The sequence below is a fragment of the Oryctolagus cuniculus genome, chromosome 12 (assembly GCF_964237555.1).
Source record: "Oryctolagus cuniculus chromosome 12, mOryCun1.1, whole genome shotgun sequence".
Classification (NCBI taxonomy): Eukaryota; Metazoa; Chordata; class Mammalia; order Lagomorpha; family Leporidae; genus Oryctolagus; species Oryctolagus cuniculus.
The window spans coordinates 107393876-107413479 of record NC_091443.1 but is presented as its reverse complement, the minus strand read 5'-3'; the positions used below and the strand labels follow the sequence as shown (position 1 = coordinate 107413479).

At 48.4% G+C, this 19604-nt stretch overlaps 1 protein-coding gene across 6 annotated transcripts in view; it reads left to right on the top strand.

Moving 5' to 3' along the window:
• Nucleotides 1–5282: 5282 nt before the first annotated feature.
• Nucleotides 5283–19604, top strand: part of SCAPER (S-phase cyclin A associated protein in the ER) — a 439677-nt gene continuing 425355 nt past the window's right edge. For 3 of the 6 annotated variants that reach the window (XM_070054632.1, XM_070054633.1, XM_051834596.2), the window contains exons 1-2: nucleotides 5364–5400; nucleotides 8893–8974. Coding sequence is in view for 1 of the 6 variants with exons in the window: in XM_051834593.2 (XP_051690553.2) it covers nucleotides 15767–15810 (44 nt within the window). In the remaining 5 variants the exon portion in view is untranslated. Of the gene's footprint in view, nucleotides 5401–8892; nucleotides 8975–15184; nucleotides 15333–15674; nucleotides 15811–19604 lie in introns of those variants that run through there. The other 3 variants (XM_070054635.1, XM_051834595.2, XM_051834593.2) reach the window with 2 other exon arrangements.

Here is a 19604-nt window from a genome sequence, read left to right as displayed (position 1 = left end):
CTCTCCTCCAATCAGGAGCAGGTCCTGCAGCTTGTCAAGTTGGTGAGAGGCAGCTGTGCGGAAGCTGTTTACTTCTCTCCCAGCGCCATATTGTGGGAGAGCAGATGCATAGAATAAGTCTTAATTCCAGTAACTCAGTCCAGTCCGGGCTGCTCCCCACACTTGACCACTAGCCCAAATACCAGCCCTTATTTGTATATATAGCATGGCTCATATTATATTCTATCTTTCCTTAAAAAATGACTTTATAATCTATTGCCATTTATGTTTTCCAAATAGTTGCTGATATTATACACAAGGTAGCGCAGTGGTTTTGGCATATTCTGTTTCATAAATAAACCTTAAATTTCTCTCCTAGGTCACTAGATTTGACTTTAGAAGTGGGTCTGGAGGTTGTGAGGTGTGGTAGGGAGGATTGGGGAGAACAGACTTCCTTTTGCAAGGCAACAGCTGCATACAGGATTGTTCAACCAGGGAAGAGCTGTTTTCTCAGAGAGAGGAAGCATTGACAAGGGGCACTCAGGAATATGTAAGGAGCTGGTAGGAATTCACCTCAGATTTCCCCATCCTAAGTCTCAGAGTCACCATACTTTCCAGTTCACTCCCTACCTTTAACGTAACTTGGAGGAAATGTGAATTTAATTTCATTTTACTCCAGTAAAATCCTTAGGCATGATCTTCCCTTTGGCCACAAGAAATAAGAGATTCTTTGGGGGCACTGTAGAAGTTATTTGGTTCTTTGACCAAGACTTGAGCTGAGAATTTCAGCTTTTTCTTTCTCTAAGCTAATGCTTCTGAAGTTGTCAGCCTACTCCACAACTTGTGATTAATATACATAACACATGACAATAACAGCAGCTCCAAATTTTCCAGTTTCCTCACCTTCAACTGGCTCTTCACTTCAACCGACCGCAGATACTCATTTATGCAGTTATGGTCCCACTGCCTGCCACCGATTGCTTGGATTCCACTTTCCACTCGCAAAGTGGCGATCGCTGCATTTACATGAAACCATGAACACAACCCATCCTCTGGTGAACAAGAGGCGTTTCTGCCATGACCTCAAAGCCGAGGCTATCAGGCAAAATTTAGAGCCATGGCAAGAACTTCCCAGAGGGAGCGAGAGCCATGAGCAAGATGCATTGGCCACTGGAGATGCCTTTGGGAGAGAAAAAGAAGAGAAATCTCCTGGCTTCTCCTCTCCTAGTGCCTTCTAGTCTTTTCCCAGTGTCTTTCATTGGCTGAAGCCCTCCAGAAGCTAAGGGGCAAAAGAATGCAGCAGGGGCCAGTGTTGTGGTGAAGCAAGTAAAGCCGATGCCTGTGATGCTAGCATCCCATGTGGAAGATTTCTCTCTGTGTAACTTACAAATAAATCTTTTTTAAAAAAATCCATCCAGACGAATATCCTCTCTTACCTCCAAACTCCTTCAGAACTGATCACACAATTAGCCTTTGTAGAGCTCCTATGTGGAGAGCAACTCGTACTAGACTGAGTTACTGGAATTAAGACTTATTCTATGCATCTGCTCTCCCACAATATGGCGCTGGGAGAGGAGGAAACAGCTTCTACACAGCTGCCTCCAGTTCAACCAATAAACTGTAGGACCTGCTCCTGATTGGAGGAGAGCAGCGTACTCGGCGTGTGGGTAGCAGAGTTGGGATTGGCGGAGGAGGACTATAAAGGAGGAGAGAGACGGCATGCACCAGGAACATCTAAGAGGAACATCTATCTGAAGGAACACCTGTGCAGCCCCCGAGAGAGACGGCCGGCGGTGTGCCGCTCCCCCGCGGAAGTGGGGAAAGTGGCAGGGGGAGCCGCCCTTCCACGGAGGTGGAAGGATCGGCAGCAAACCCGGGAAGGGCCGAGCAGACAAAAGAACAGAGCAGGGTCCTGTGTCATTCCTCCGTGAAGAGGGGGAGCGACACTCCTACTAAGTGTCAAGTACTATGCTAAGCACTGAGGATAAGCACTGGACATTCTTTGCCATCAGGGTGCCAATAATGGGAGAAGAGGGTAGCATGGAGGGGTACAGGTGTTCCTAAATGATTAGGAAAGTCAACTTAATAGACCAAGTTCAGTATTTTGTCTTGCTATTACCTTCCATGAGACATGTTCTCATGCTCCATCTTATTTGGCCCACCCGAACCCATATTCATCCCTACCTGGGGTGGGCATCTTATCCAAAACAGCCAGTGAATGGCTGATAACCTATAACAGAGCTTGGTTGACAAAATGACCAGGAAGAATCAGGCTTTTTTTGGGATATGATAATGGAAATTTTCTGTGGGCCAAGTGTTTGTGTTACCCCTTTACTCCCTCCCCCTAAACTTCGTAAGTTGAAATCCTAACTCCCAATGTGATGTAATTAGGAGGTGGGGGCCTTTGGGAAGTGCTTATGTCATGAGGATAGAGACATTATGAGCATAATAGTACCCTTATAAAGAAGACCAAGTAGGGTTCCCTCACCTCTTCACCACGTGAGGGCATAGCAAGATCATTGCCTGTGCGGCAATAAGCAGGTCCTCAACTGGTACCGAATCTGCTGGCAACTTGACCTTGGACTTCTCAGCCTCAAGAATAGTGATACAAACTTCTGTTTATTAGTTGTTTTGTTGTAGAAGCCTGGATAAAAATAATATTGAAAGAGTGTCTCTAGACCTGTGCTGTATACACAGAACCTTCTGGAAGGATGGGAAGTATGTCTGTGCTGTCTAGTACAGCAGGCGTCAGCCACATGTAGCTGTTGATTACTGACATTTGGATTGCATGACAGAAGATGGTATCTAACATAGTTCATTTAAATTTAAATAGCTGCACATGTTCAGTTTTACAGAAAGAGAAGCAGAACCTTGGTGGCTATGGTGGATTGTGTGCACGGTTAGAGACCAGATTCCTTAAGTGGACAGGGGGAGCTGGTGGCTTGAGAGAACAGAGCTGGAAGCAGGAGGAAGCAGAGAAGTCTGGGGATCTACCTGAGACAGAAAGTTCTCTCTCTGCATTGTCGTTCCAGCCTTACTCCGAGTTCTTGATCTCTTCCTTCGTAAAGGTTTTCATTATCAGAGTCTGTATGAAACACTTTGGAAGCCCAGAGCAGGGAGCAACCAAAAAGTGGAGATAACCTAAATGTCCATCGACTGACGAATGACTGCATAAAAATGGTGGTGTATATTCCATGCAGTGGAGCAGTATTCAGCCACAAAAAGGAAGTTTTGGTACACATACAATGTGGATGTCCCTGGAGAATGTCATGCTAAGTGAAAGAAGCCAGGGGGCAGCAGGTTAAGGCCCTGGCCTGAAGTGTACGCATCCGGTTCGAGACCCGGCTGCTCCACTTCCGATCCAGCTCTCTGCTGTGGCCTGGGAAAGCAGTAGAAGATGGCCCAAGCCCTTGGGCCCCTGCACCCGCGTGGAAGACCCTGAAGAAGCTCCTGACTTCAGATTGGCTCAGCTCTGGCCGTTGTGGCCATCTGAGGAGTGAACCAGCGGATGGAAGACCCCTCTCTCTGTCTCTATCTCTCTGTTTCAAATAAATAAATCTTAAAAAAAAAAAAAGCAGCCAGTTACGAAACACCATACATTCCTTTTATACAAAATATTCGAAATAGGCAAATCTGTACACACTTAGATTAGTGGTTGTTTATGGCTGAAGGTGTTGAAGGAAAATGAGGGAGTAACTGTCAATGAGTTCAGGATTTCTTTTAGGAATGTTGAAAAGGTTTTAAAATCACAGTGATGACTGCACTACTCTCCAGATTTCCTAGAAATCATTGGTTTGCATAATTTAAATGAGCGAGTTGTATAGTGTGTTATCTCTCAATTAGGCAGTTTTATATGTATCTAAGAAAGAGGAGGTTTTTTTTTTTTTTTTTTTTTTGGTCATCTTGAGTTTTGAGAGATCCAAGTGGAAATGCCCAGTGCAAACCCAGGTTACAGGAGCAGAAATCAGGGCGAGCGTAAGGATGCTAACTGAAGTAACTCAGTAATCACATGGCGTGTGCCCTGGGAAAAGAGTGTGCATCTATCCCCAACAGGTATCAGCACTTCAGGGACACGAGGAGCAAGATGAGACTTCGGGAGATGGAGAGGGAGTGGTTAGAGACAGAGGTGTGAAAAAAGAGTGAACACGTGAGGCAAGGCAGCATTCCCCGGGCTGCAGGTGGGCGCAGCGAAGGCAGGGGCACTGGGTCCGCTCGTGAAGACCGTGTCCACAGGCTCCGCGGTGGAGACACCCGCGGTGACCTGCGGGGGACTGGTTTCTGCGGGGGTGGCTGGGCAGAACGCAGAGAGCGGCCAGCCAAGGGCCTGGAGACGTCCTCATTTAGAAATCATCAGAGGGCCGGCGCCGCGGCTCACTAGGCTAATCCTCCGCCTTGCGGCGCCGGCACACCGGGTTCTAGTCCCAGTCGGGGCGCCGGATTCTGTCCCGGTTACTCCTCTTCCAGGCCAGCTCTCTGCTGTGGCCAGGGAGTGCAGTGGAGGATGGCCCAGGTGCTTGGGCCCTGCACCCCATGGGAGACCAGGGGAAGCACCTGGCTCCTGCCATCGGATCAGCGCGGTGCACTGGCCGCGGCGGCCATTGGAGGGTGAACCAACGGCAAAGGAAGACCTTTCTCTCTGTCTCTCTCTCTCACTGTCCACTCTGCCTGTCAAAAAAAAAAAAAAAAAAAAAAAAAAGAAATAATCAGAGAAGGGCAGCTCGGACGGGCAGGTCTGAAAGGGAGAGAAAAGACGGAGTCTGGCGGGGTGAGAGGAAGACTCCGAGGCGGGCGAGGCTGGAAGCCGTTTCGGGGGCGGCTGTAGGAGGACCAGGCCCGGCTGTCTTCTACGAAGCCGTGGAAATTCCCGCGCGGCGGGCTGCCGTGGGGCGCAGCCGCAGGGCTGGGTGCACGGCCTGTCTGCCGCCGGAGGGCACGCTCCTCTCCTAGCTACGGTCCGCGCTGCCTCCGATTTTGTTCCAGTGACCCAAATACCCGTCAAGTACCGAATGCATTCCGCGTTCGCGCACTGTGCGAAGGCCCCGGTACCGAGGGACCCCATAACGCCGCGGCGGAGGCCAAGCGGCTTCCGCCCCTGCAATCTGGCGTCTGTGGCGATAACGCAGGCCGAGGGAGGAGCCCGCATTCAAGGGACAGGCCAGTGTGGCCCAAACCGGCCGTCGGAGGAGGGCAGCCGCTCCAGAGCCGCCGCGGGGCGCGCGCCGGGAGCCAGCCCCACGCCCCCACCTCCCGCCTCGGCGCCCCGGCGGCGCGAAACACGCTGCGCCTGCGCGCCGGCGGCCGGGGCCGCGGTCACGTGGCGCGTCCGGAGCCGCCCCGCCCCTCCGCGGCCGCCCCGCCCCGCCCCGCCCCTTTCCCGGCGGGACGCTCGGAGCCGCCCCGAACTACGCCGGGCGGCCGGGGGTGAGTGTCCGCGAGGGGCGCGCGTTGCGCAGATCCGGGCGGGCCCGGGCCGGGGCGCCGGCCGGGGAGAAGCGTTGCGGGGGCCGGGGGGACAAAATGGCGGCGGGGTGCGCCCTGCCACTGCCTCCCCTCACCTGGGCGTGCGGGACGGCGGCGGTGGGGTGGGAGGGAGACGGGGATCGTCGCTGGGGGAGGGGAGCCGCGGCCGCTCGCCCGCGCCCAGGGGTCCGCTCGGGAGCCTGAGGGGCGCGGTTGGGGCGCGTCTGGGCCTGCGTGGCGTGGGCGATGAGGGACCCCCGCGCACCCGCCGGGGCTGGGGTGGGTGGGCGCTGCCTGACCGCCCCTCAGGGGGCGGCCCCGGCCGAGGCTTCTGCAAGAGGGCGTCCGTGGGAGCCGCCGGCCCCTCCTTTGCCTTGACAGGTGATGGCCATCGTCCTCTTCTGAGTGCTCCAGCGGCCAGACTGCGCCCCGGGAAGCGGGGGCGGGAGTGGGCTCTCCATTGCAGCCCGGGAGGGTGCGGTTTGCCCGGGGCCTCGCACCTGGGCGCGCCTCCGGCCGGTCCCGCGCAGGGCACCTGGCGAGAATCGAGGACGGGCCCCAGGCAGGGCCGGGGTTGTTGGAAAGCGAGCAGAGACTTGCCCCCTTGGAGGTGCACCTGCTGCTGTCCGGTGGCTCCCGCTGAGATGGAGCCGCTTCCTGCTGCTTGTGGGTCGGATCTCTTCTCCGCCCCGTTGTTTTCCATGGAAATAAATAACTATTCCCCGAAGTCATCTCGCGGGATAGGCAGTAATTACTTGTATGTATCATAATTTGTTTCGTTTGGTTGAATTTTTCCTTATTCATCTGAGAGAGAAAGAAAGGAGGGAGAGTGCACTGTCTGGCACCTGCTGGATCCCGCCCCAGCTGCCTGGGGACTCACTCAGCCCAGATTTTCCCCATGGGTACCAGGGACCCAGTTACTTGAGCCGTCACCACCGGCTCCCAGGGTCTGCATTAGCAGAGAACCCCACCTGAAGCAGGCGTGGAGCCCAGGGACTCAGATACCGGATATGGGCGTCCTAACCCGGGGCTTAACCTCTAGGCCAAGTGCTTGCCCCTGTAATTTGTTTTCTGTACTGATTGATTTCATCAGCATCGCATTTTCATTGTCCTAAATAATCTGAGGTACAGGGGTGGGAAATGATCATTTTATGAATGTGCAAGCTGAGACTTGGATCACTGCTTTGTGGGTGGTAAATCTGAAATTCAGCTTTCTGCCCACTAGCTCAGTCTGGCCCAAGTTGGTGCTTTTTTTTTTTTTTTAAGATATTTATTTATTTGAGAGGCAGAGTTAGGTCAGAGACAGAAAGGTCTTCCATATACTGGTTCACTCCCCAGATGGCCACAATGGTCAGAGCTAAGCTAATTCAAAGCCAGGAAACAGGGGCTTCCTCCAGGTCTCCACGTGGGTGCAGGGGCCCAAGCATTTGGGCCATCCTCCACTGCCTTCCCAGGCCACAGCAGAGAGCTGGATCCGAAGAGGTGCAGCTGGGGTACAAACCAGTGCCCATATGGGATGCAGGGGTCGCAGGCAGAGGCTGAGCCCACAGCGCCGGCCCCCTAAATTGGTGCTTCTACCTCTCGTCTTTTTCCGTTGACTGTGACTTCCCCAAAATGTCTCAGGTGTAGGTTGATTTATGCCACATATTGAAATGATTTGAATAATATCCACTGGGGAATTAAAGATTTTAATCAGTCAATTTTTAGCATCATGGAGGAAGAAGTGTGATTTGATGAGTAGGACGGTTTGAATCCCAGTTCCGCCACTTGGCCTGTGCCCAATTTTTCTGAACCTTGGTTTTCTCTGTAGAAGAGAGATAATATTACCCACCTGATAGGTTTGTTGATAGCAGTGAATGACTCACAGCCGTCGGCAGACACTTGGTTCTTCTTTCTCCCTCTCCCTTGAGCTGTGTACAGACCTCCATGTGTCTTAGTCCAGTTGGGCCGCTACAAGGAAATGCTTTAGGTTGGGTGCAGACAATAGCAGTTTGTTTCTCACAGTCTGGAGTCTGGGAAGTCCAGGAACGTGATGCCAGCAGTCTGTTTGGAAAGGGCCTGCTTTCTGCTTCACAGATGGTGCTTTCTGGCCGTGTGCTTATGTCGTGGAATGGGGAGAGGGCTCTTTGGCCTCTCTTCCCCCAGCAAATATCAGAACTACCACTTCTGTGATGCCGCGTCAGAAGCAGGCCTAACGCATCCTGCATCTTCATGATGTGTGAGGGGCTGGTGTTCAGTGATTAAATTGTCTTTTGCGACATTGGCGTCCCATGTCGCAGGAGCGGTTGGGAGTCCTGCTGTTCTGCCTCCAATCCAGTTTTTTGTTTGTTTGTGTAAAGATTTACTTATTTATTTGAAAGAGTTATACAAAGAGAGGGAGGGAGGGAGGGAGGTAGGTCTTCCATCCGATGGTTCAATCCCCAGATTGCTGCAACAGCCGGAGCTGTGCTGATCCGAAGCCAGGAGCCAAGAACACACGGGTGCAGGGGCCCAAGGAGTTGGGCCATCTTCTGCTTTCCCAGGCCATAGCAGAGAGCTGGATCGGAAGTGGAACTGCCGGGCCTCAAACCGGCACCCATATGGGACGCCCGCGCTTCAGGCCAGGGCGTTAACCCACTGCGCCACAGCGCCGGCCCCTTCCAATCCAGTTTCTTAGTTATGCCACGCATGTGAAGGCCAAGGGTGGAGTCCCTGGCTCTAGGCTTTAGCCAAGGCCAGACCTGGCTGTTTGCAGCCATTTGGGGAGTGAGCCAGTGGAAGGAAGATATATTCTCTCTCTCTCTCTCTCTCTCTCTCTCTCTCCCTCTCTCCCTCTCTCCCTCCCTCCCTCCCTCTCTCCCCCCTCCCCCCCTCCTCCCCTTCCTCCCCCCCTCCTCCCCTTCCTCCCCTTCCTCCCCCCCTCCTCCCCTTCCTTCCCCCCCTCCTCCCCTTCCTCCCCTTCCTCCTCCCTCCCCTGTCTCCCTGTTTTCCTGTCTCCCTGTCTCCCTCTCTCTGCTTTCCCTCACCTGCAGGTGGTTTTGGGGATGTTGGTCGTTGGTGTTGCAGAGGCTGCAGTAATTTAGACTCGAGATGGTGATGGCTCAGACACAGCTGATTTGTGTTTTCTGGGTTTATTTAGGAGGCAGAATTGTTAAGACTTGGTATGTTATTTAGGGGTGTAGGCTAATCTGCAATCACGGAGTGCCCCCCCCAAAGAGATTAGCTTATACAAGATGGAAGTTACCTTTTTTTTTTTTTAAAAAAAAAGACTTATTTTTATTTATTTTGAGAGTCAGAGTTACAGAAAGATAGACACACACACACACACATACACAGTGCTTCCATCCACTGGTTTACTCCCCAGATGGCTTCAATGGCCAGGGCTGGGCCAGACCAAAGCCAGGAGCCTCTTCCAGGTCTCCCATGTGGATGCTGGGACCCAAACACTCAGGGCAACCTCTGCTTCCTTCCCAGGTGCACTGGCATGGAGCTGGATCAGAAGCAGAGCAGCTGGGACTCAAACTGGCGTCCTCGTGGGAAGCCAGCACTGCAGATGGTAGTTTAACCTTCTGTGCCACAACGCTGTGCCCCCTCCCCCAGTAGTGTTTTAATCACTGAGCCAAACACCTATCCCTGCATTAAGTTTTCTACCTTTTTTTTTTTTTTTTTAAGATATATTTATTTGAGAGGCAGAGAGAGAAGTCTTCCATGCTGTGGTTCACTCCCCAAATGGCTGCAAAGGCCAAAGCTGGGCTGATCCAAAGCCAGGAGCCAGGAGCTTCTTCCGGGTCTCCCAAGTGGGTGCAGGGGCCCAGGCCTTTGGGCCATCTTCTACTGCTTTCCCAGGCCACAGCAGAGAGCTGGATCAGAAGAGGAGCAGCAGGGCCTCAAACTGGCACCCATATGGGATGCTGGTGCTGCAGGTGGAGGCTTAGCCTACTGAGCCATAGCACTGGCCACTGTACATTTCTTGATTAACGTGGGATGCTTGCGCATGTTCATGAGGTGGTGTGTACTGATCAAGTCATGGCAGCTGGCATTTCCATCTCCTTGTTGCTTTATTTCTGGAGCATTTGAGCTCCTCACTTCTAGTTTTTATCCTAGCCACCAGATACCAGGAGACACTCTAGTTCTTTAGGTTATTGTGAACTCCAGGCACCCGACTGTTCTGTGGAGCAATAGGACGTCTGATGTGGCACCCACTGTCCAGCCTCTTTCTTTCCAGTGACCTCAGGACGAAGTCTCCTACATGCAAATGAACTTTCTTTGTAGGACAGAGAACACTTGTTGTGTTTGTGTATCTTGTTTATTGCACTTCCCATAATGTCCTCCACTTCCATCCATTTTGTTGCAAATGAGGATTTCCTTGTTTATGGCTAAATGCTGCTACATTGTGTATGTGTACTGGATTTTCTTTATCCATTCTAGATTGATTCTGTGTCAGGGCTGTTGTGAGTAATGTTGCAGTAAACATTGGCAGTGCAGGCATCTTTTTAATAATGCTGATTTCATGCCCTTTGGCTACTATATACACAGAAGAGGGGTGGCTAGATCATGGTAGGTACAGTTTAAGCTTTTTTTTTTTTAAAGATTTATTCATTTATTTGAAAGAGTTTATATAGAGAGGGAGAGAGAGAGAGAGAGAGAGAGAGAGAGAGAGAGAGAGAGATTATCTTCCATCTTCTGGTTCATTCCTCAGATGGTTGTGATGGCTGGAGCTGGGCCAGTCTGAAGCCAGTAGCCAGGAGCTACTTCTGGGACCCCTCTGTGGGGGCAGGGGCTGAAGGGCTTGGGTCATCTTCCTCTGCTTTCCTAGGCACATTAGTAGGGAGCTGGTTTGGAAGTGGAGCAGCTGGGTCTTGAACTGGCACCCATGTGGGATGCCACAATGCCATCCCCCCCGTTTTAGATTTTAGGGAAACTCCATACTGTCCTCCATATGGCTATACTACTGCCACTCCCACAGAGTGTGTAAGAGTTCCTTTTTCTCTATATTCTCTCCAGCATTTGTTATTTTTTTGATGTGTTCAGTGATCGCCTTTTTGTCTGAGGTGAGATGATGTCTCATTGTCCTTTGATTTTTCTGATGTCTAATGATACTTATCATTTTTTCAAGTATTTGTCAACCAGATGTGTTTCGTTTTTAGTGAAATGTCTGTTCAGATCATTTGCCCATTTTAATATTGGATTAAATAATTTTTGTTAACTCTTCTGAGTTCTTTATATATTCTGTTTTTTTTTTAAAGATTTATTTTTTATTTGAAAGTTATACACACACACACACACACACACAGACAGAGGGGTCTTCCATCTGATGGTTCACTCCCCAACTGGCTGCAACTACTGGAGCTGAGCTGATCCGAAGCCAGGAGCCAGGAGCTTCTTCCGGATCTCCTGCCTGAGTGCAGGGGCCCAAGGACTTGGGCCATCTTCTACTGCTCTCCCAGGCATAGCAGAGAGCTGGATAGGAAGTGGAGCAGCTGGGTCTCGAACAGGTGCCCATATGGGATGCTGGCGCTTCAGGCCTGGGCATTAACCCGTTGTGCCATAGCACTGACCCCTATATATATTCTGGATATCAATCTTTTATCAAGTGAATAGTTGGCAGATTTTTCTCCCATTCTTTCGGTTTTCTTCACTCTGTTGATTGTTTCTTTGCTGTGCAGAAGCTTCTTAATGTAATATAATCCCATTTCTCTTGTTTTTGTTGCCTGCGTTTTTGGGGTTTTAGCCAAAAAAAAAAATCATTGCTTATAACTGAAGTCTTAAGGTGTTTCTCTTACGTTTTCTTCTGCGGGTCTAATGTTCAGATGTTTGATGCGTGCTGAAGCTACTTTTGTGTGTGGTGACGTACAGGGTCAGCGCTCAGTCTGCTGCGCCTGGCTATCCAGGTTTCCCAGCACATTTGTTCAGGAGACTGCACTGTCTGTCCTTGGTGTCTTTGCAAGAATAATTAGCTCTAGATCCATGGTTTTATTTCTGAGTTCTCTTTTTTTTTTCATTTAAATGTTTATTTTTATTTTTTAATTAATTTTTTTTAGGTAATACAGATTTCATATGTACAACTTTGGGAATATAGTTATTCTTCTCACCATAGCCTCCCTCCTACCCCCCTCCCCGTACCATTCTCCATTAAGACTCATTTTCTTTTCATTTTTAAATAATATTGATTTATTTGAAAGACAGAGTTACGGAGAGAGAGGGAGGGAGAGAGGGAGGGAGGGGGGTCTTCTATCCACTGTTTCACTCCCCAAATGGCCACAGCAGCCAGAGCTGTGCCAATCCAAAGCCAGGAGCCAGGAGGTTCTTCCAGGTCTCCTTAGAGGAGCCAAGGACTTGGACCATTGGCTTTCCCAGGCCATAGCAGAGTTGGAGGGAAGTGGAGCAGCTGGGACTTGAACTGGCACGTACATGGGATGCCGGCACTGCAGACAGCGGCTTTACCTGTTACACCACAGTGCTGGCCCCAAGATTCATTTTCAACTTAACTTTATACCCAGAAGACCAACTCTATATGAAGTGAAGATTTCAAAAATTTACACACACACACACAGTTTGAGAACTAACTAGTTTTACAGTGAACTCTCATAATACAACTCATTGAGGACAGAAGTCCTGCATGGGGAGTTAGTATACAGTGACTCCTGTTGTTAATTTAATAATTAATACTCTTATGTATGATGTCAGTGACCACCTGAGGCTCTTGACATGAGCTGCCTAGCTATGGAAGCCTTTTGATCCACAAACTCTGTCAGTATTTAGACAAGGCCATAAGCAAAGTGGAAGTTGTCTTCTCCCTTCAGAGATGGCCACTTCTTTCCATTGGGATCTCACTCACAGAGATCCTTCATGTAGAATATTTTTGCTTGGGTGGCTTTCCATGCCTGAAATGCTTTAATGGACTTTTCAGCCAGTCCAGGAAGCCTTAAGGACTTATTCTGAGGTCAGAGTGTTACTTAAAGCAGTTGTCATTCTGTGAGTTTACTGTGTGGACTGCTTCCTGTGTTGGAACATTCTCTCCTTTTAATTCTATTATAATTATCCCACACTTGATCCTATTTATATGGTCACTTTAACACTTAAGATGGCATTTTTTACCATTCAGCTGAATGAGATTTGGGGTCCCATGAAAAATTTTTTAAAAGTTTAAATTTTAAAATTTTTAAAGAAAACTTTTATTTAATAAATATAAATTTCATAGGTACAGCTTTTGGAATATAGCAGTTCTTCCTCCTATACCCACCCTCCCACCCCACCTCCCATCCCACCTCCTACTCCTTCTCCCTTCCCATTTTTCATTAAGATTTATTTTTAATTATCTTTATGTACAGAAGACCAACTCTGTACTAATTAAAGATTTCAAGTTTGTACCCACACAGACACACAAAGTATAAAGTACTGTTTGAAGACAAGTTTTATCATTAATTCTCATAGTACAACTCATTAAGGACAGAGATCCTACATGGGAGCAAGTGCACAGTGACTCCTGTTGTTGATTTGACGATTGACACTCTTACTTATAATGTAAGTGATCACCCGAGGCTCTTGTTATGAGCTGCCAAGGCTGTGGAAGCCTTTTGAGTCTACACACTCTGTATTTAGACAGGGCCATAAGCACAACTTCTCTCTTCCCTTCAGAGAAAGGTGCCTCCTTCTTTGATGGCCCCTTCTTTCCGCCGAGATCTCACTCACAGAGATCTTTCATGTAGGCCATTTTTTTTTTTTGCCACAGTGTCTTAGCTTTCCATGCCTGAAATGCTCTCATGGGGTTTTTGCCAGATCTGAATGCCTCAAGGGCTGATTCTGAGTTCAGAGTGCTATTTAGGGCATTTTCCATGACAAAATTTTAAACTGTACCCTTAGAAGTAAATCCTTAGGAATGTATGCAGAACTATACAGCTTTACAGTTACAAACTTCCTTCTCTCTCTCTTGTTCCCACTCTTATTTCTTACTGAGATCCATTTTCAATTGACTTTATTACACATATGATTAACTCTATGTTAAGTAGTGAATTCAACAAATTGTATGAAGAGAAAAAAAATAAAACAAAAGACAGAACTGTTCCTTGACAGTCAAGACCAGGGCAACTCAGGCCGTCCCTTCTCAAGGTGTCAATTTCACTTCTGCAGATTCTGTTTTAGGTGTTGTATTGTTCTTGCAGATCAGGGAGAACATATGGTATTTGTCCCTTTGGGACTGGCTCGAATTCTCTGTTCTTTCTTTCTTTGCCAGGCAGAGACACTGGTGGGGGTGGAGAGAGAGAGAGAAGGACTTCCATTTGCTGGTTCACTCCCCAAACACCTGCAGTGGCCAGGGTTGGGTCTGGGCTGCAACCAGGAGCTGGAATGCAGTCTAGGTGTCTGACAGTTTTGTTTATCTTCTGAAAAAAATCCCCAACTTTTCATTTTCTTCAACTTAACTTTATTTTTGCTCTGATCTTTGTTATTTATCTCCTTCACTAATTTTGGGCTTGGTTTGTTCTTTTGTGGGTCTTTGAGACGTGTCATTTGCTTATTTATTTGAACTTTTTTTTATATGGGGGCTTATTATACATTTACATGTAGTATTTCTTTTGATGTATCACATAAGTTTTTATATGTTATGTGTCCATTCTCATCTATGCAAATAAATTTTTAAGTTTCCACTTTGATTTCCTCAGTGACCCATTATTTGTTCTGTAGCATTGTTCAGTCTCCAGGTATTTGTTTAAGTTCTGATTTCTTTTGTTGTTGATTTCTAGTTGTATTCCGTTGTGGTTGGTCACAAAAGATATATGATTTTAATTTTTAAAAAATTTGTTTAGGCTTATTTTGTGACATAAAATATAGTCTGTTCTAGAGAATATTCAGTATGCTGATGAAAAATTTGTCTTCTGCAGCTGTGGCATGGAATGTTCTGTGAATGTCTGAAGTCCATTGGATCTATAGCATACTTCAACTCATCATATTTCTTTGTTGATTTTTTAAAAAGATTTATTTATTTATTTGAAAGGCAGAGTTACAGAGAGACAGAGGCAGAGAGAGAGAGATCTTCCATCTGTTGGTTCACTCCCCAGATAGCCTCAACGGCCACAGCTGTGCTGATCCAAAGGCAGAAGCCAGGAACTTCTTCTGGGTCTCCAAATGGGTTAAGGGGCACAAGCACTTGGGCCATCTTCTACTGCTTTCCCAGGCCACAACAGAGAGCTGGATTGGAAGTGGGGCAGTCGGGACTTGAACTGGCACCCATAAGGGATGCTGGCACTGCGGGTGGTGGCTTTATCTGCTATGCCACAGCGCCGGCCCCCTGAGTAGTGGTCTCTTACATGGATATACTGTTACACTGTAGTTTGGTTGGTTGGTCTCCTGTTGATGGATGTTTGGGTTGTTCCCAGTTTTGAACTGTTACAGATAAAGCTATATAGGTCTTTGTGAGAAAAATGTGTTTTTATTTCTCTTGGGGAAATAGTTAGCTTTCGCTGTTATTCATGAGAATACTGATACTCAAAGAGGTTAGACAAGTAGCAAGTTGACGTGTCGTGGCTGCCCCCAGTGACTGTTCTTTCCACCCTGTCACACTTGGTGCAGCTGGGGTGGTGGGAGAATTCCTAACAGTAGGCCTCAGGAAGACAGCCTGTAAAGGCAACCTTGGAAACTTGGTTGGCTTTGAATATGTGGAGGATGAGAGGGACAAGGTGAGCAAAGATTCTGTGGCATGGGCTGCGTTCACTAGCCAACGCATCTCTATTGGCTTCCTGCTCCCGGCTGGGCACTGTTCTGTCTTCCAGGTCTGCGGGGGTAACAAGGCAAAGGAAGTCCTGGGGCTTGCGTTCTCGTCGGGGGAGACAGGCTGGCCGGTGGTGATCCCTACAGGTGCCGCACTGGAGGGGCGTGAGGATGGAAGGGTGGCAGGTCCTCCACCCGACTTCAGTAAGGTGTAACTGACAAGTACAAATTATTTGTGGTGTACAGCATGCTGTTTTGATACGCGTGTACACTGTAAAATGATTAAATTAGGTGTATTGGCATGTCAGTCTTTTTGTGTGATGGGAATATTTCAGATCTAATCTCTTAGCCATTTTGAAGTGTGCTGGGTGTTGCAATTAGCTGTAGTCACCACGCTGCGTAGTAGCTGGGCCTTAGCTCCTGACTGAAACTTTACACCATGTAACCAACGTGTCCTCATTTCTGCACCCCCCTGCTTCTGTGAGTTTGACTTTAGAGCCTACACAGAGTGAGATCATACAGTGTTTCTCTTTCTGGCTTATTTCCCTTAGCTCATGTCCTCCGGCTTCATCTGTTCTGTTAGGAGTGACGAGACTGAGCAGTTTCCTGGACACAGGAGTGTCCTTTATCCCATCATCGCCTGATGGACTCAGGCTGGTTCTGTATCTCGATTGTGAATCTGCAGCAGTGAGTGTGGGAGCACAGACAGCGCTGGGAGGCGCTCTTTGCATTTCTTTGGGTCCAGTAGCCACAAGCGGGGTTGCTGGGCCATAGGGTCATTCTGTTTTTAATGCTTCGAGGAACTGTCACACTGTTTGCCACAGTAGCTGTCCTAATGTGTGTTCCCACCAACAGTGTGCCAAACTCCGTTTTCTCTACATCCTCATGAACTCTTGTCTTCCGTCTTAGTTCAGCATGTGTGAGATAACTAACGAGACTGAGAATTTTGTCATATACCTGTCGGCCATTTGTGTGTTTTCCTTTGAGAAATGTCTATTTAGGTTGTTTGTCCATTTAAAAAAAAATTTTTTTTTTTTTAAAAGACATGTATTTGAAGGCAGGGTAGAACCATCTACTGGTTCACTCCCCATATGGTTGCAATGGCTATGGTCGGGCCAGGCTGAAGCCAGAAACCCAGAGCTTTATCTGGGTCTCCCACATGGGTGGCAGGGACCCAAGTACTTAGGCCATCTGCTACTACTATTCCAGGTGCGTTTGCAGGAAGCTAGCTCAGAAACAGAGCAGCTAGGACTCAAACCAGCACTCTGATATGGGATGCTGGTTTCTCAAGCAGTAGCTTAACCCACTGTGCCACAATAAGGCCTCAAGGTTTTTGTTTTCTTAATACTAAGTTTTAAGAATATTATTTGTCTTAGGGGCTGGTGCTGTGGCACAGCAGGTTAAAGCCCTGGCCTGAAGTGCCAGCATCCCATATGGGTGCTGGTTCTGGTCTCGGTTGCTCCTCCTCCGATCCAGCTCTCTGCAATGGCCTGGGAAAGCAGCAGAAGATGGCCCAAGTCATTGGGCCCCTGTACCCACGTGGGAGACCCGAAAGAAGCTCCTGGCTCCTGGCTCCTGGCTCCTGGCTCCTGGCTCCTGGCTCCTGGCTCCTGGCTCCAGATAGGCGCAGCTCTGGCTGTTGCGGCCATTTGGGGAGTGAACCAGCGGATGGAAGACTTCTCTCTCTGTCTCTACCTCTCTCTGTAACTCAAATAAATAAAATAAAATATTTAAAAAAAACTTGTCTTAACACAGATACCTTTATAGATGTTTTCTCCCTTTCTGTATGTTGTCTCTTCATTCCATTGTTTCTTTGTTACGCACTTTCTTTTAAGTTTGATGCACTCTTTTATTATTATTATTTAAAAGATTTATTTATTTATTTGAAAGAGTTAAAGACAGAGGTAGAGAAAGAGGTCTTCCATCTGCTGGTTCACTCCTCAAATGGCTGCAGTGGCCAGAGCTGAGCTGATCCGAAGCCAGGAGCTTTTTCCAGGTCTCCCACCTGGGTGCAGGGGCCCAAGCACTTGGACCATCTTCCTTTGCTTTCCCAGACCATAGCAGAGAGCAGGATTGGAAGTAGAGCAGCTGGGACTAGAACTGGTGCACATATGGGATGCTGGGACTACAGGCCAGGACTTTAACCTGCTGCGCCACAGAGCCAGCCACAGGTTTTTTTTTTTTTTTTTTTTTTTTTTTTTTTTTTTTTAAGATTTATTTATTTATTTGAGAGGTAGAGTGACAGGGAGAGACAGATCGATCTTCTGTCTTTGGTTCAATCCCCTGAATATGTCCAGCAGCCAGAGCCAGGAACTCCTTCCATCACCCCCCCAAGCCTTTGGCTATAATCTGCTTCCTCCCAGGTGCATCGGCAGGAAACTGGATCAGAAGTGTGGAGTATCGGGGATCCTCACTGGCACCCTCTGATACAAGATGTGGGCCCCCACCCCCGTGGCTGTCGAAGCATTGTTCACCTGTAGTGTCTTAAATATAAGATCACGCCATCTTAACACAGTTTTACTTCCTCCTCTCCAATTTGGATGCTTTAAAAATTTTTTTTTTCCTTTCTCAGAGACTAACTGCTCTGGCTTGGACTTCTAGTACCATATTGAGTAGAACTGGTGAGACTGGGCAGCTTCTGTCTGGTTCCCAGGCTTGGAGCAAAGCTTCTAGCATATGCCATTAGCTGTGGGGTTGTCATATATGACATTCATTCTGTTGAGGTACATCCGTTTTGTTCTTAATTTTGAGAGTTTTTATCACAAAAGGGTGTGGAGTTCGCCAAGTGCGTTTTTGCATTGATGCAGAAGACCGTATGATTTTTAGCCTTTGTTATGTTAATGTGGTGCGTCACAGATTTTGGTGTATGTATGCCGGACCATTCTGTGTCCCTGTTACAGATCCCGTGGTCGGGGTGTGTGGTCCTTTTTCCTAAGCTGTTGAATTTATTGGTGCCTGAGAAGTCTTGGGTTCAGTGATACTGCCTTGCAGTGTTCTTCTGTTGAGATGTTCATGGCCGGCTTTGGTATCAGGGTAATGTTGGTCTCATAAAATGATTTGGAAGTGTTTTCTCCTCTTCGGTTTTTGACTTTTTACATTTATTTGAGAGGGCTGGTGCTGTGGCATAGTAGGCCTCCGCCCGCCGCACCAGCATCCCATATAGGCATCGATTTGTGTCTCGGCTCTCCTCTCTGATGAAGCTCTGTGCTATGGCCTGGGAGAGTAGTGGAGAATGACCCAAGTGCTTGGGCTCCTGCACCCATGTGGGAGATCCAGAAGACACTTCTGGCTCTTGGCTTCAGATCGGCCCAATTCAGGCTGTTGCAGGTATTTGGGGAGTGAACCAGCACAAGAAAGACCTCTCTCTGTCTCTCCCTCTCTCTCTGTTTGTAACTCTACCTCTCAAATAAATAAATATTTAAAAAAAAATTTTATTTGAAAGGTAGAGTCAGGAGAGAGGGGGAGAGAGGGAGAGAGAGGGAGAGAGGGAGAGAGAGATCTTCCATCCGCTGATTGACTTCCCAAATGGCCGCAACAGCTAGGGCTGGGCCAGGCTCAAGCTAGTAGCCAGGAGCTTCATCCAGGTCTCCCAAGTGGGTGCAGGAGCTCAAGAACGTGGGCCATCTTTGCTGCTTTCCCAGGCGCATTAGCAGGGTGCTGGATCCAAAGTAGAGCAGCCAGGACTCGAAGTGGCACACACATGGGGTGCTGGCTTGCGGGCAGTGGTTTTACCCGCTGTGCCACAGTGCCGGCCCCCTCCGCTTCAGTTTTTGAGAAGAGTTGAGAAGGAGTGCGTTTATTCTTTCTTAAATGTTTGGTAGAATTCACGAGTTAAGCCGTCAGGTCCTGGGCTGTTCTTTGTTGGTTTTTTGATGACTGATTCAGTGTCAGTGTTACTGATCTAGCCAGATTTCACGTTCTTCATGGTTCAGTCTTGGTAGGTTGATGTTTCTAGGAATTTAGCTGTTTCTTGTAAGTAACTAAGTGTGTTGGTGCATGGTTGCTGTGCAGGTATCTGTTAGGTCCTGCTGTGGTTTGAATGTCACCACCAAAATGCGTGTTAGAAGTATGAAGAGTTGGAACCAAGTGGGACCTGTAAGAGGTTTTTAAGGCACGAGGGCTCTGGCGTGGATTAATGGATCTGTCGCGATCCGTTAATGAAGCCGGTGCGGTGCTGCCGTCCGCGCCCGTCGGGCCGTGTGATGCCCTGCACGTCGCTGGTGCTCTGGGAGCCCTCACCTGAACAGCTGCCACGTCTCGCACTCCCCGGCCTTCAGAACCATGAGTCAGATAAGCCTCTCCTCCTTATATGTGCCTTTTTACAGAAGTTTACTTATTTAATTTGTATTTATGTGAAAGGCAGGGTGACAGAGAGCGAGTGGGGGAGAAAGAGAGAGAAAGAGAGAGAGAAAGAGATATCTTCCATCTGCACATTCACCCCCCAAATGCCCACAGTAGCCCAGACTGGGCCAGGCTGAAGC